The sequence below is a fragment of the Ochotona curzoniae genome, unplaced genomic scaffold, assembly GCF_017591425.1.
Source record: "Ochotona curzoniae isolate NIBS_2020 unplaced genomic scaffold, NIBS_Ocur_1.0 contig_2318, whole genome shotgun sequence".
NCBI classification, from domain to species: domain Eukaryota; kingdom Metazoa; phylum Chordata; class Mammalia; order Lagomorpha; family Ochotonidae; genus Ochotona; species Ochotona curzoniae.
Window position 1 is genome coordinate 10,499,084 of NW_024465419.1, and position 14,185 is coordinate 10,513,268.

Here is a 14,185-nt window from a genome sequence, read left to right on the forward strand (position 1 = left end):
AATAAATCTTCCAATTCAGTTTCCAACAGCTTTTGGAAGAATTCTTGTATATTTAAAAAATGTAGCAGTTGCACCAATTATGAAAAAACTCATCCAGAAATCTGTCATAACCAACTTCCTCTCTTTTTTTTCATTTTCCACTACCCTTTTAATGCTCGACCAAATATTTATGAAATCTTCACTAGGTTATAAAATTAGAAAATATTTTTGTAATAAATACTATTTTTATAATAAATTCTTATAAAATTTAATGTATTATTATAAATGTTTTCCTTAGTGATCTGTGGAATATGATTTTGAATATCCATATGGAGAATATTAATATATTATACATAAGCATCATATAGCTACCCCCCATACTTGGTATTAAGGATGTCTCAGTGATTTTGCTTTGCTGTGGTAGTAAGCACCCCAGCTTTGCTGGTTCTTTTTAAATGACTGATTTATTTAATTGGCATTCACTGCTTTTTTTTTTCCATCGGTTTGCTGGCAAAGGGACAGCGGTAGAAAGCAAAGATCTCCCACCTGCTGTTTAGTTGCCCAGATGTCAGTGATAGCTAGGCTTGGACCAGGTCAAAGTTAGGAGCCTGGAGCTCAGTCTGGGTTTCCATGTGGGTGATAGGAAGCACTACCTGAGCCATGACCTGCCGTTACCCAGTGTGCACATTAGCAGGATGTGGGATCTGAAGTGAGGCCAGAATGTGAATCCCAAGCAATGTCTTAATTCTTGTTCCAAATGTATACTCTCTTCTTTGTAGACTATTTTCCTAGGATAATACCTGACAAGAATATTTGCTTAATATATGAAAGATTGTATGAAAGATTTTGTAACTGTTGAGTTTTTTGTTGTTGTTGTCGTTGTTGTTGTTTTTTAAGATTTATTTATTTGAAAGGCAGAGTTATAGAAAATTCTTCGCCATTATGCCCAGAGTTTTGGGGAGGTTGGGAATTGGACCAAACCAAACCCATGGTCCTGGAACTGCATTGGGATCTCCCATGGGGGTGGTAGTGATCCAAGTATTTGAGTCATCTTCTGTTTTCACAGGCACATTAGCAGGGAGATGCTCAGAAGTGTAGCAGTCAGATCTCTCCTGGGTTCCTATTTAGGTTGCTAACATTGTGGGCTTAATGTGCTGCACTCCTCTGCAGTCCCTCATAGCTTCCTCAGATACGTTACCAGTGTGATTTCAAATAAGTCTGTGCCAATTTCTGTTCATTGACATCTTTTAAATTGTTTAAGACTTCCTTTTTATAGGACAGTCATAGAGTGTCCCTGTTCCTATAATTTCAGCCTGTGCCATTCAGGCCCAGTTGGAAATTCTATCCATCTGACTCAGCCCAGCCTCAATCCCAGGCCTCTTTCCAGAATGAATTGGAGCCTGGGAAGGCCTGGTCTGCCCTTTGGACTCTAGATTTCTCCAGTTCCCTGTCCCATAAGCTTCTTGTGGCATTCTGTCAACCCTGCCCTCCCACCCAACCTTCTAATTGTGAATATTTGTGGGGCCTAGAATTGTAGAAGTTGAAAAACACTTAGAGCGAATTATTCAATCCAAACCAGAGCCTGTTGGCTTCCTGTGCTTTTGCCTTGGAGTCTGTTCCATTATGGTAGTTTTTTACAAAGCACTGCTGAGTAAGAAATAAATTCCAAATATCTCTTTCCCCTTCCCAACTCCTGCCAAACTCTACCAGGAAACAGAATCTCATTAGTTGACTTAGAATTGATTAATACTGACCCTCTCCAGTACTGGGAACTTTTCAGGTTAGGCTCACACAGCTTCTATTTTTACTCTAGTCTAAACTGTGGTCGTATGATAACAAAATAAATACTGGAATATTCTAGTTTGGGAGGTGGGGGGGAGAGGCAGCAATGCTTATAATAACATGACTGAAAACCTCTTGCTTCCCTGTTTGATATTCCAAAAAAGGAAGAAGGCCCATGTGGAGCACATCTGTAAGTGATGAACATTTTCTGTCTGTGTGTCACGCGTCTTCCACAGCATCCACTCATAGTTTCGGCCTTGCTTTAATATACGTGGCTTCAAACAGTCCTGATTTTGTTGCCAGTCTTGTTGTAATTCAAGACAAGCTTGTTGTTCTCCCTCTCTCTTCCAATCAGGAGTCTGAATCCATTACTAGACACAGAAGTAAGGATTATCAGTGGTTTCTGCTCTTGTTTGGGGAGTGGGGGAGGTTCCTTGTTGCTGGAGTGGAACATTTTCTGGTAGGGAATTTGTTTAAAAATATGGATGAATTTTGTAATGCACATATTTCAACATTGAAAAGTTACAGAAGGGCAAAAGGTGAAAATTCTCCTCCACTAGCATGTTTCGCTTTTAATTAGTTGTCTCTGTAATTATTCGAGGGTACAAAATATGATATGTGTCAGGCATTTGGGTGCAAAGGTTTAGATTTCTTTCTGCTTGGCTTAATCAGTTAAGAGCTCTTCATCGTGAGATGGTGGTTTGTGAAAACTGAGGAATTTGAATCATAAGAGTTTGTGGAATGAGAGGCCAATAATATGATTCTGGGTAAGCATAGGAAAATACTTCAAACATTTTTTTGGGTAATGGAATTAAAGACTTATTTTGGTGCAGAATACATTGAAATTCTTATGAAGAGTTTTTTAATTTGCTGTTTCCCACAGTACAATTTTGTACTCCTTTCCATCCTTCCCGCTTTGAAGGGTCTTTAAATGCTCATGGAAAATGATATTATGAGAAAGAGATATCATGCATAAATTTCAGCTTTTTTTTTTTTTTTTTTTTTTTGCCCGGAAGGAAACTTTTTTTCCAAGTTTCATTTATTTAAGAGACTGAGATGGTGATTCGTGCAGGCTGATTCACCCTCCGAATTGCCACAAAAGCTGGAGCTGAATGGGATGACATCCCAGAGCCAGGAACCCAGTGTGAGTCTCCCACATGGGTTGCAAGGACCATTTGCCTGAGGCTATTGCCTCTGAGGGCCTGCACTGGCAGGAATTGGGTCAGGAATAGTTCTGGGAAAAGGATCCAAACATTCTGATGTGAGATGAAGCTGTCTTAACTACTAAACTTGTGTGTTAATTCTATTTTTTGGATGTTTTTCAAGCACTTTGTATGCGATCAGGGTGCTCATTGTTACCAAGCATAAAGTTTCAGTGAGGCTGGGGAACCTGGCCTCTTCCTTTGCGGTTTAGAATACTTGGGAATGGCAGATGGATGCTTCCTTCTGTTAAGTGTCTGTGTAAGATCTTCCTGGATCGTTTTATCTGACATACAATTCCAGAATGACCGCCCCAAACCACTTACTGGGCAAGATATTATTCTGCAGAATCAATAAAATCTTATGAAAAAATAGTTTTATAGCACCAGATATAGCAATCGAAATACAAGGCAACCCTTTTTCTGAAACTGCTTATATCAAGTCATCCATACAGGTTCACGTAAGCTACATCCTCTGGCAAGACTTTCTTTGAATGAGGGGCATGATCGTGCTGTCAACTGTATGAGATGTTTTATCTGAATACTTTTGGCTTAGGAAATGTAACCACTTTGGCCTGATTCTGATATTTTTCATACAAAGGGGAAGTGTTCTACAGTGAAGTATTCTAACTCCACATTAACTTTTTAAAAGTAAAAAAAAAATGATTCTTAAAAAATGTATTTTTATTGGAAAGGCAGAGTTACAGAGAGAAGAAAGGTCTTCTATCTTCTAGTTCACTCCCCAGATGGCCAAAATGGCTGGAGGTAGACCTTTCTGATGCCAAGAGGCAGAAGCTTCTTCCAGATCTCCCATGGGAGTGCAGTAGCCCAAAACTGTGGGCCAGCCTCCCTGCCTTCCTGGACCATCAACAAGGAGCTGGATCAGAAGTAGAGCAGACAACACTTGAACCAGTATCCCATATGGATCCTAATACCACAGGTAGAGGCTTAATGCACAACACTACCCATCTCAGTATTAAGTTTTTAAAAACACTAGCCATTTAGATTGCTCCAAGATCAGTGTTATGCCTAGGACATTGAAAACATTCTTTTTTTTTAGTTTCTTCTTTTTTATTTAAAAGTTAGAGAGACCATGAGACCAATTCCATGTTCTTGCCCATTCCCCAAATATCTGGCCTAGTCAAAGCTAGACAAAGCTTGGATCTAGGAACTCAGTCCAGGTCTCCCATGTGGGTGACAGAGGCTTACCTGCTTGAGCTATCACCTGCTCTCTCGACTCAGGAGCTGGTGCCAGCTATCAAATTCAGGCATTTCAATATGGGAGGCAGGTATCCTAACACCCAGGCCACATGCCACCTCTGAGGACATATTTAAGGAGTCAGAAGTTTCTTTCAAGGTCACACTTAACATTTTCTGGCAGTCTTCCTTACACAATAAGGCTGAGTCCCAGCTGCTGATTTTTTTTTTAAGAGTAAGTAGGAGAATGTTGATCTCTGCAGATACAGGATGAGCAAGTAACTGCATTAAAAAGGCATGGCCATTTCCTCTCATTAAGTGGCTGCAAACAGAGTTTACCCTGTAGAATGCTACAATTTGTGCTCTTGGTAGACTCTGCTGTATTCTGTTTCCTAGAGGACAGGGTCACAGGGCATGCAGAGAACATCTGTCATGGAGAGAGGAGAAAGATCCCTATTCTGCATGAGGCATCCAGCAGAAGAATCCAGCATTAGTGCTAAGTTCCAAGTGACCAGGGCAGACTCCCAGGCCTGTACATAAGGTTGTGAGTCTCTTAGTGACAGGGGCACACTCTGAGAAAGGCATCCTCAGGTGGTCTTCTCATTGTATGGATATCGGAGTTTACCTGGGGCAATCTAGTTGGTATAGAAGCAATTACTCTGTGTCATTCTTTATTGTATCCAAGAATTGCATAAATGAGAGAGGTACAGGGCTGCTACTTGTGAAACTGCATTTTCTGTTTTACAGAAAATCTTTTTCTAATTAAAAGGACTTTTCTTTTTTCTAAAATAAAATCACAAAGTACGCTTTTGTGTGGTAAATGGCTAAGACTCTATTCAACAAAGCACAGTCCTTTATTGTCATTATTAAGTATTATAGGCTGTATGGAATTGTGTATGCTTTTGTCCTGCTGACCATGCATACAATGTGTACACCAGCATCACCGCAAACACATGTGTGATGCATGGCACCGTGGTGCTAGGGTGTTAGTACAGCCCCACCAGGAGGATTTCAGTTCTGTTATAATCTAATAGAACTACTGTCGTATGTGTGGTCTGCAATTGACTGAAATATTAATGTACACTTCTGTAAGTGCGGTAGGAATTACGCCATCTCCCATGCCTTGGTTTCTTTTGAAAGCCTCATGGAACTGATGCTGTTTCTCAAAATTGCCTATGAATTGATGTTTTTATGACTAGTGCGGGCAGCCTGTGCCTTACACTTCACACCCTGGTGTGATTCTGCCTTCCTATAACCTGTTGCCCTTTGTTTCCCTCTCCAAGCCCCAGGACTGGATTTATTTTTCTAACATGCATGAGCAAATATGAATGTCATTCCCCACATGGTAGATGGCATATGAAATATTTCTTGAGGAGGCTTTATTCAGTGTTAGGTGGTTAATGGAAGACTATTACAGACATTTGAAGGAATTGCAAACTTGAGGACTCTCTTAAGAATTTCTTGAGTAGGGGATTTAAGAATTTTCTTTCATGTGTGACCTCATCTTTGACCCTGGCTTTTTTCCACGGACAACTTGAATATAGTATGAGCCTGTACAAGATAGTTGGGTAAGCCTAGGAAATTTTCAGGTACCAGATAATTCTCTGTAAACAAACCCTTGGAATAAATGTGTATAAATACAACATTCTGTGCTGGTAACTCAGCCTTATCTCCCATATTCAAGAACAATAAACACAGGACTCTTTCCTGTGGTTACATGTGGAGTTTAGATGCGGCACCTGCTTTGTTAGACATGAAGGTGTTACTAAAATCATTGAATGGCAGTTGGTGGAGCTGGCTGCAGGCATCCTCTGTGTAGGGAATTTGCAAGATATGAGGTAGAGAAGAAGCTGTTAAAACCAAGAATCTACACATAACCCCATTTTTTCCCATCTGTGATGCCAAGAATGCTAGTTCTAAAAAATGTTAAATAGATATTCCAGGGAGAAAATTATGTGGTCAGAGTTCAAAACTCCTGGACTAAGCAGAGTTCAACAGGGATCTTTGCTGCAACTCTTTGCAGGGCATTTATTAAGATTATGTATGAAATCACACACAAACACATACACACTCACACCCCCAGAACAAAACAAAATCCCACAGGGAGGAGGAGGTGGACACCAGGGTTTTGAAAGCTCTCAGCAATACACACTCTGAGGTTTTTCCTCTTGAGTTTTGTGACTTAAACAAGACTCTTTGTTGGTCTGCAGTAGACATTGTTGAGATGATTAGATGAGCCAATGCTGGCAGAACTCTTAGCATAAAGTTCCTGGCACATAATAAACACTTAACAGCCTGAGCTAAGGTTGAAGGGTCTCATGTTACCCACGTTGGGGGCCATTCCAGGGCAGTAGGGGACCAAGTTTGACCTTGAACACCAGCTGGACCAAATTATTTTGAACCGCTTTGCCTCTATATTGCTGTTTCTTCATCTTTGAAATGAGAAATGATATTGGCACTCAAGTTCAAGATTATGTTTCTTTGGTCCCCCACTTGAGCCAGCCAGTAATGGCAAGTTCAGCTTAAGGGTGGGTATATGTTCTCTGAATGGGCAAGAGAAATTTTATCTGATTATTCTTTCCTTTCCAATGTGTGTTAGCTATTAAGAAAAGAGTTTGCTAAGTTACTTATATAAAGATAAGCAAAGTTACAGCTTGTCTGGGACTATATAATCACTATGAAAATTTTATAGCTGAGTCTAAACCAGGGTTGGACTTCCCTCTGTTTTAAAACTGTATCATGAAATAATAAATAAATGAATTTTAAAAAGTAAACAGGACTAAGTATAGTAAAGGAAACAATCCACAAAGTGAAGAAGCAACCTACAGGATGAGAGAAAATCTTCGCTCCTTATATAACAGATAGGGGATTAAGATCCAGAATTTACAAAGAGCTTCAGAAACTCAGCAAGAGGAAAACAAACTGTTAAGAAATGAGCAAAGGAAATGAGCAGGCACTTTTCAAAAGAACAGATTCAAATGACTAACGGACATTTGAAAAAAAAATTTTCAGGCTCCCTACCTATCAAATATATACAAATAAAAACTACATTGAAATTCTACATAACTCCAGTGAAATTGCCCTACATTCAGAATTCTAGTAAAATACATTCTGGTATGGATATGGAGAGAAAGGTACCCTACTGCTGGTGTGAGTGTAGGATGTTACAGCCACTGTGGAAGTCAAGATAGAGAATGCTAAGACAGTGGAAAATTGATCTACCTTATGAACCACTTATCCCACTGCTGAAAATACATCCCATGGAAGTAAAACCTGCTTGTGAGAAAGTGAGCTGTAATGCTATACTTACAAGCAGCACAATCTACATTAGCGAAGATGTGAAAACAACTCAGATGCCCATTGAAAGAGGAATAAATGAAGAAACTGGTACATCTCCATGGAATACTACTCAGCCATTAAAATGAATGAAATTTTACCATTTGCAACAAAATAGTCCCAACTGGAGACTATTATGCCAAATGAAATAAGCCAATCCCAAAAGGACACAACAACAATTATGTTCTCTCTGATATAAGGCAACATTCATACAAACTATAAAACAGATAGCTATATACATAAACGTGTGTGTATGTGTGTATTGTCACAGATGAACTATGTAATGGAGACTAGAGTACTGGGAAGTGAAGATGCATCTTTACTCCTGAATAAAAGGAGGACTCGCAATGAAACTGTTAAATTTACTTTGACATTATACTAGGATTCCACCATTGTCTATACCTACAATGTCAGGATACACTTAAATAGCAGAAGGTTGAACTGTTGTTGAAAGACTATGCTATTGTAATAATATGGGGAAAAACAGTGGGGAAGGAGTGGTGAGGAAGAGAGGTGAAGAGGGGAATGCTTTTATCTACAAAATTGGAAAATAATAAACAATAAAAATACACAAAAAACCTAAGGCATCATACAGGCGGCTCATCTTCTCTGCCGTGAAATGTGTGCTGAGACCACATGCTTATTTAATTTTTAGGTCCAAGATTGGTTTTGTTTTCTTTTTTCTTTCTTTCTTTTTTTTTTAATGCTCTTTACATAGTTGATTAGGGCTCAAAGGGTCAAGGGCTACAGGAAAATGAATAAGACCATTGTTTCCACATTCTCCTTTTTCCTTTCTGTATCTGCGGGAATGGGAGAGACAAAGGGAGAAGCCACACTCACCCTCCCAGCTACCCCAGGGTCCCCAGTGTGGGGCATGCTCTGAGATCCTGCTCAGGTGCTTTTGATAGTTCAGCAGTTCTGTATTACTGCCAATCTTGCCATTCCAAGCGCGATGAAGTCTCTTCAGAATCCACTGGCTGACATAGTCCAGCTTAGCGGCTCTACTTTCCCAGATTTTCACTGCCAACACTTGACTGGGCTAGTTGGTCAATTTGTTCTGTCCTCTGTTCTGGTACCAGGTGTCCTATTCAGGCTCCACCGTACTACAGTACCCTCCATGTGCACCTGGATATGCTGTCCACTGCTCCATCTGAGCCACTGAGGAGGTTCAGCTTTGACGCATGCGCTCCACGGTCAGACCCTGGAACCTGCACTTCTTTCATGGTTGGGGTTCTGAGTCAAGGCTGATTTTCTGAGAGTTGGGAAAGGTTTAGAGTCTTGTTGTTAGATTTTCTGCTTTCTGGTTTTGTTGCGAATCCAAGTTTAAGTCATTGTGTGAATTTAGCACTTACTGCTTTGAACTTATCTGTCTTGAAAGCAATCGGAGGGCCTCTACTGAGGAGCAGAGGCCTGTGTGTATCCCAGGAAAGACTTTAGAGGTTTAAATAACAGATTTCTGTGCTCATGGAAAACACAGGCATTTGTTCTAAATAGGCTTTACCTACTTAGAACAATCAAACTAGGTTTGTTAAGCTGCTTTGCTACAGACTGTCTCCGCTGAGGCAATGGACAGGAGTGTGATGCTTCTCATCACTGAAACTGAAATGGGTGATCTTTTGTGCAGTGAATCCACATTTTTCTTTTATTTTTTTGTTACAAATGCCATGTAAGTTTGGGTCAAATCATTTTATCAAAACTTAGTTTTATCATGTAGCAAAGAAGATCTAGGTCGCCTAGCTTTCCTTAGTTTCCCATCCTTAGAGGAATTTACTTCTTTATAGTGGGTTTTGTGACAAACACGTCTCTGTGTTCTTTGACTTGGAGAGTGGAAGTGACAGCACTGCTCCTGGAAATTCAGGTGATGCCATGTAGTAAGCGAACTTGCTTCCCAGCTGATGAGTTTCTGTCGGCCTGTAGGTGAAACAGGGCCAATAAAGGGCTTGTCCCCAGGGGCTGATGTGAAGTGTTGGAATTTAAGAATGGCTTCAAGGTCAAAGACATGGGTAGACGTCAAGTCAGAAGGCCTAAGCAGTGGTCCTACCCAATAGGATATGTTTGCTAAAGTTTTGGAAGCCAGGGAAGAAAGGACAGGATTAGAAGATAAGTGTGCATCTTACCATCCTTCTGGATGTTGTGGAGGAACAAGATTGGGGAGTTGTGGGGGCAGTGAATCTCAGGACATGGCATATAGCCAAGCACCTTCTTTCCATCTGCAGTGGTTCGTCCTCTCCTCCATGCCACACTCCTGTCCACAACTTCCCTTTGCTCTCTCCTGTATTTCTGTCTTGCATCAGCCGAGGTTGGGGGAGATCTGAAAGATCAGCTTTGTTTTTTCTCCAAGTTGTACTCTGAACCCTGTTAGCCAACAGTGTTGGCAGTGCCTCACAGCCACCGTCAGTCCCAAATTAAACAACCTCGTAATGAAACCCTGCAGGCAGGCTGTGGCTCTGTGCCTCTGAATGTTTCCTTCCAGTTGTTTGGGTCCCATGGCCCTACCCTGTTGAGCAAGTGAGAATGTGCAGACAGTGTCCCAGAGTGTTCTGCTCTGTGAGGCCAGCCACATGTGGCCAGGTGTAAATCAGCTGCCTCTTTTCATGGCCTTCTGCAAATGCACACATCCTCTTATGCCAAGGGAATGTGGATGCATGATTAGGTTTCTTCACCAAGTATGGTAACGACAGAAATCCCTTAGGGCACAGAGTGTGCAGTCTTCATCAGAGGAATTTGTCATGTTTGGAGAAGTGTTGTTGTTGTTGTTGTTAGGGGAAAGACAATGGAGCTATTCTTTGAGTACTATCTGCTTCAAGTACAAAGGGCTCTGCTTATTATTAAATTGAATTTCCTGGGAAGGATTTTGGTGATGCTTCCTACGTTCTTAGGGGTCCTACAATTACAGTGGGAGAGAATGTTTTGATTTTGATAGCACAGTTTTTCACACTGTGCTAGATGACAGGAGAGACAAATGTGGAGCTTTCCACTTCCCTCAACTATATGACACATGGAGTCAGCCCCGGGACCACCCTGGTAACCCACCGACCCTAAGTGGCCTCCAGCAAGCTGACTTGGCTTGTTGGTTACCGCCCAACAAACTGCTTGTGCTGGGGAAGTCGGTTGGTTTGTCAGGCTGTCCAATGTGGTGGGAATGTGAAGTGGCTAGAATTCTCAGTTTGGGCCCATTTACCTGTTTGTATGACAGTTGTGTGAGTTCAGACAACTGTGTCATCTGATGAGTAGAGATTCAGTTTACACATAGGGATGAAATATCTGTGTTACTCTTGCCACAGCCAACTTCTTTGACAGAGACAAGTAGAAAATTAAAGTCACTCAGTGTTAACAAAGAGGAAAATTATTCCTGATGTGTAAAGGAAATCTTTTACTGATTTGGATTATGTTACTTATTAGATAAGGTGCAGTGTGGAGCAGATGATTTCTGACATAAAAAGAGAGATTTTACCCGTAGAAATCCTGAAGGTCTTATGACATGTGCTGATGTTGAAGCCAAAATCAAAGGCCAATTGGTTTAAGTAATCTCAGCAAGCAAATATTTATTGAATGCCATGCACTTTGAGAGGGACAGGAAACACACTGGTTATTCAAGACTTGCTTTCAGAGAGTTGTCTCTGCGAAGAGGCAGGACAAAGACACACAGAACAATTACAAAAAAACAGTGGAAGTTTGTGTCCTAAATTGTTCACATTACACAGCGTAATAAACAGTATAGTTTGCAACTATGGCACAGGTAAGAGTTACAGAAATCTGAACCTATTTTGAGAGCCAGAATTTCAGAGAGAAAACAAAAAGTCCTCTGGGTGAAGGTAACAGGACATAGTCTATTTCTTAAAAAACACGCATGTATGTTTTACGTATGTTTCTGTATAATTTATAATTATAGACATTTTATAGATTCTTTATAGGTATCATATATATAATTTATTGGGAAGGCAGATTGGCAGAGATAGAAGAAACAAAAAGAACTTTCATTCTGGTTCACTCTCCAAATCACCGCAAAGACCAGGCTGAGCCAGACCAAAGCCAGGAGCCTGGAGCTCCATCTGGGTCTTCCATGTGGATGGCAGGGGACCAGGTTTTTGGACCATCTTCTGCTGCCTGCCCAGGCGTATGTACAGGGAGCTTCTTTGGAATCAGATCAGCCAGGACTTGAACTGACACTCTAATGTGGGATGCCAGCATTACATGCAGTGATTGCATCCACAGTAGCACAAAGCTGGGCTCGAGAGGACACAGTTCAGTGCAAGAAGGATTCAGATTGACTTTCAAATGGGAGCATGAACAGTGACCCAGTGTGTTGACTGAACACTTGCTATATGGCAGGCATTAATGGTGCACTCATGGTGACTTAAAGATGAATTGGGGTACTGCCCTCACCCTCTAAGTCTCTTATACTATAATAGACACCAGTTAAGTTGGTCACCAATTTTGGAACATGGGTCTCCCAATTTATAAGATTTGGGAATTACAGTCTGGAATGGTGATATTCTTGGAAATGGGTATCCTTCAGGACAGGCTGCAGTTGCAGGGCCAAGCTCTGCCTCTTTTAGCAGAAAAGTTCCAAAATGTTCTTGGCTCATGGAGTGTCACTCAGTGGCTGCAAATCCAACTGCTGGAAGAACAGCCCCCTAAAGTTCCAGCGCTAAGAATCTGTGGGTGTGACAACAACAAAATGGTTTCCTTACTTTTCTGCCATGAGTACTGAGGCCTCGTGAAGAAAGTAGGCTCAGGTTTCCAAAATGTTAAACTCTTTGGCCAGGCGCCCAAACTTGAGAGCATAAAAGGGTACTGTGATAGAAGGTTGGATTTCTGTCACCCTAGGAAAGGGGTCCAATCATAGCCACCGCTGGAACAGAAGGTCTTATTTTAAGGGAAATCTACTAGAAGCCAATGTAGTCAGGCAAACATTTTTAAAAATAACTCCTGTGAGGAACACATATTCAATTTACTCTTTAAAAATAGATAATAATGAATGTTGCCTGTTTCCAAATACAAATGTCATTTAAATACTGCCAGTTTGCTCTGTTTGTTTCTGGGCTTTGGTGAGATACTGATGATAAAATATGTACTTACTAAAACTACTTAAAAATTATTCCTCTGTGTCCAATTCATTCGAGTTACTCCTTTGGCAGGGTTGGGTTGAATTTAATACTGAACTCTTAGTGACGGGTGAAGAAATTATGGAGCTGGTCTACTTAGTAGCTGATCCCTCTTCATATGCGTCGTGTGGTTTGCTGTGAGCAAGTGCCAGTAATGCAAAAAGAATGTGCTCACTGGGTTTATCTGTTTCTGTCATTAAGGCACTGCTAAGCTCTTGAGCCCTCGATTCAGGCTTACCAGGGCTCCTGCCCTTGTCTAATGAGCCTGGCAGGTGCTGCTCTGCAGCATGTCATGCCTGACGTTAGCATGGATCTAAGCTGGGGCAAAAAGCTCTGGACTGCCCAGTCGCAGGAGAGCTTTCATCCGTAGTGATAAAGCCCTTGTGCCTGGCCAGACCTGGGAGTGTCTGGTTTCCCTTGAGCTCTCTGGGTAACTATTTTGTCTTTATATTTGTCCCCCCACGATAGTCTTAAGTGATTTGAGTGTTCTTATAGCTTTTCCAGGTAAGGAACCTCATCTGCAACAGAAAGAATGCCTGAACTGGGCTCATGGTGGGTGCCTAGGATTTCATGCTCCATTCCACTGGATTAGGCTACATAGGCTTCTCTTGTGGGTAATTCCTCGGTCAGCCCTTGACTTATTGCAAGTTGTCATGGTGTTCTGGAGAACTTGATGATCGTAGATGTGGATTCCAAAGAAGGAGAGGAAGGAAGAGCAGTCCCTGGGACGTACATCACAACAGTGAGGTCAACTCATTTGTTCGTTGTTTACCATCCCTGAATGCCTTGTCTTTCTTTTCCCAGAGAGCAGAACTAACATCTGATAAAGACATGTACCTTGACAACAGCTCCGTTGAAGAAGCTTCTGGAACGTATCCTATTGATGACGATGACTATGCCTCTGCATCTGGCTCAGGTAAGGCTGGCTCCTTCTCACCAATGGGCACCATTCTCTCTATGTGCATTCATTGCATGCACATGTGCACACACATATGTTTCCTTGCCCTTCCTTCAAGGAGACAAGCAAAATGCACTGCCGAAATGCTCGGGTGTGGATTCTTGCTCTCTGCCTCTTAGGAATTGTTTTAACTGAGCCTCAGCTTCCCCATTTATCAAATGCAGAGTACTAGTCATCCTTTTGTTTGAGAACCAGAGAAACACAGAGAGAGAAACTTAGAGTTATCTCCTAACTCAATTTCGCAACCCCAAAATGTCCAGAACAACTTGACTTAGACCAGGCTGAAATCTGGTGCTATGAACTCAATGTAACCCAGCTACTTGAACTATCACTTCTCACCTCAGGAGAAACCAGGATCAGGAGCCCAGCAGGAACTTGAACCCAAGCACTCCAACATGAGATGCAGGCATCTTAACCCTAGGCTACACAGGCCATTTTCCAGCCTTGAATTATATTATTGAGATCTTCATAGTGGTGTCATCATGCAAACATCTTCAAGAAATATCTCGAACATTTGTTTTAAAAAGCCACTTAAACACCAGATCATAAAGACCAGTAAGTTATACACTGCACATTGCATATGCATATGCATAGTGTGTTGTTCAAAAGCAGGAGGAAAAACATAA

At 41.3% G+C, this 14,185-nt stretch overlaps 1 protein-coding gene across 1 annotated transcript in view; it reads left to right on the forward strand.

Moving 5' to 3' along the window:
• Positions 1-14,185, forward strand: part of SDC2 (syndecan 2) — a 112,736-nt gene that overhangs the window by 80,819 nt on the left and 17,732 nt on the right. The window contains exon 2 of the mRNA XM_040972618.1: positions 13,406-13,517. Within this exon, the coding sequence (XP_040828552.1) occupies positions 13,406-13,517 (112 nt within the window). The remainder of the gene's footprint in view (positions 1-13,405; positions 13,518-14,185) is intronic.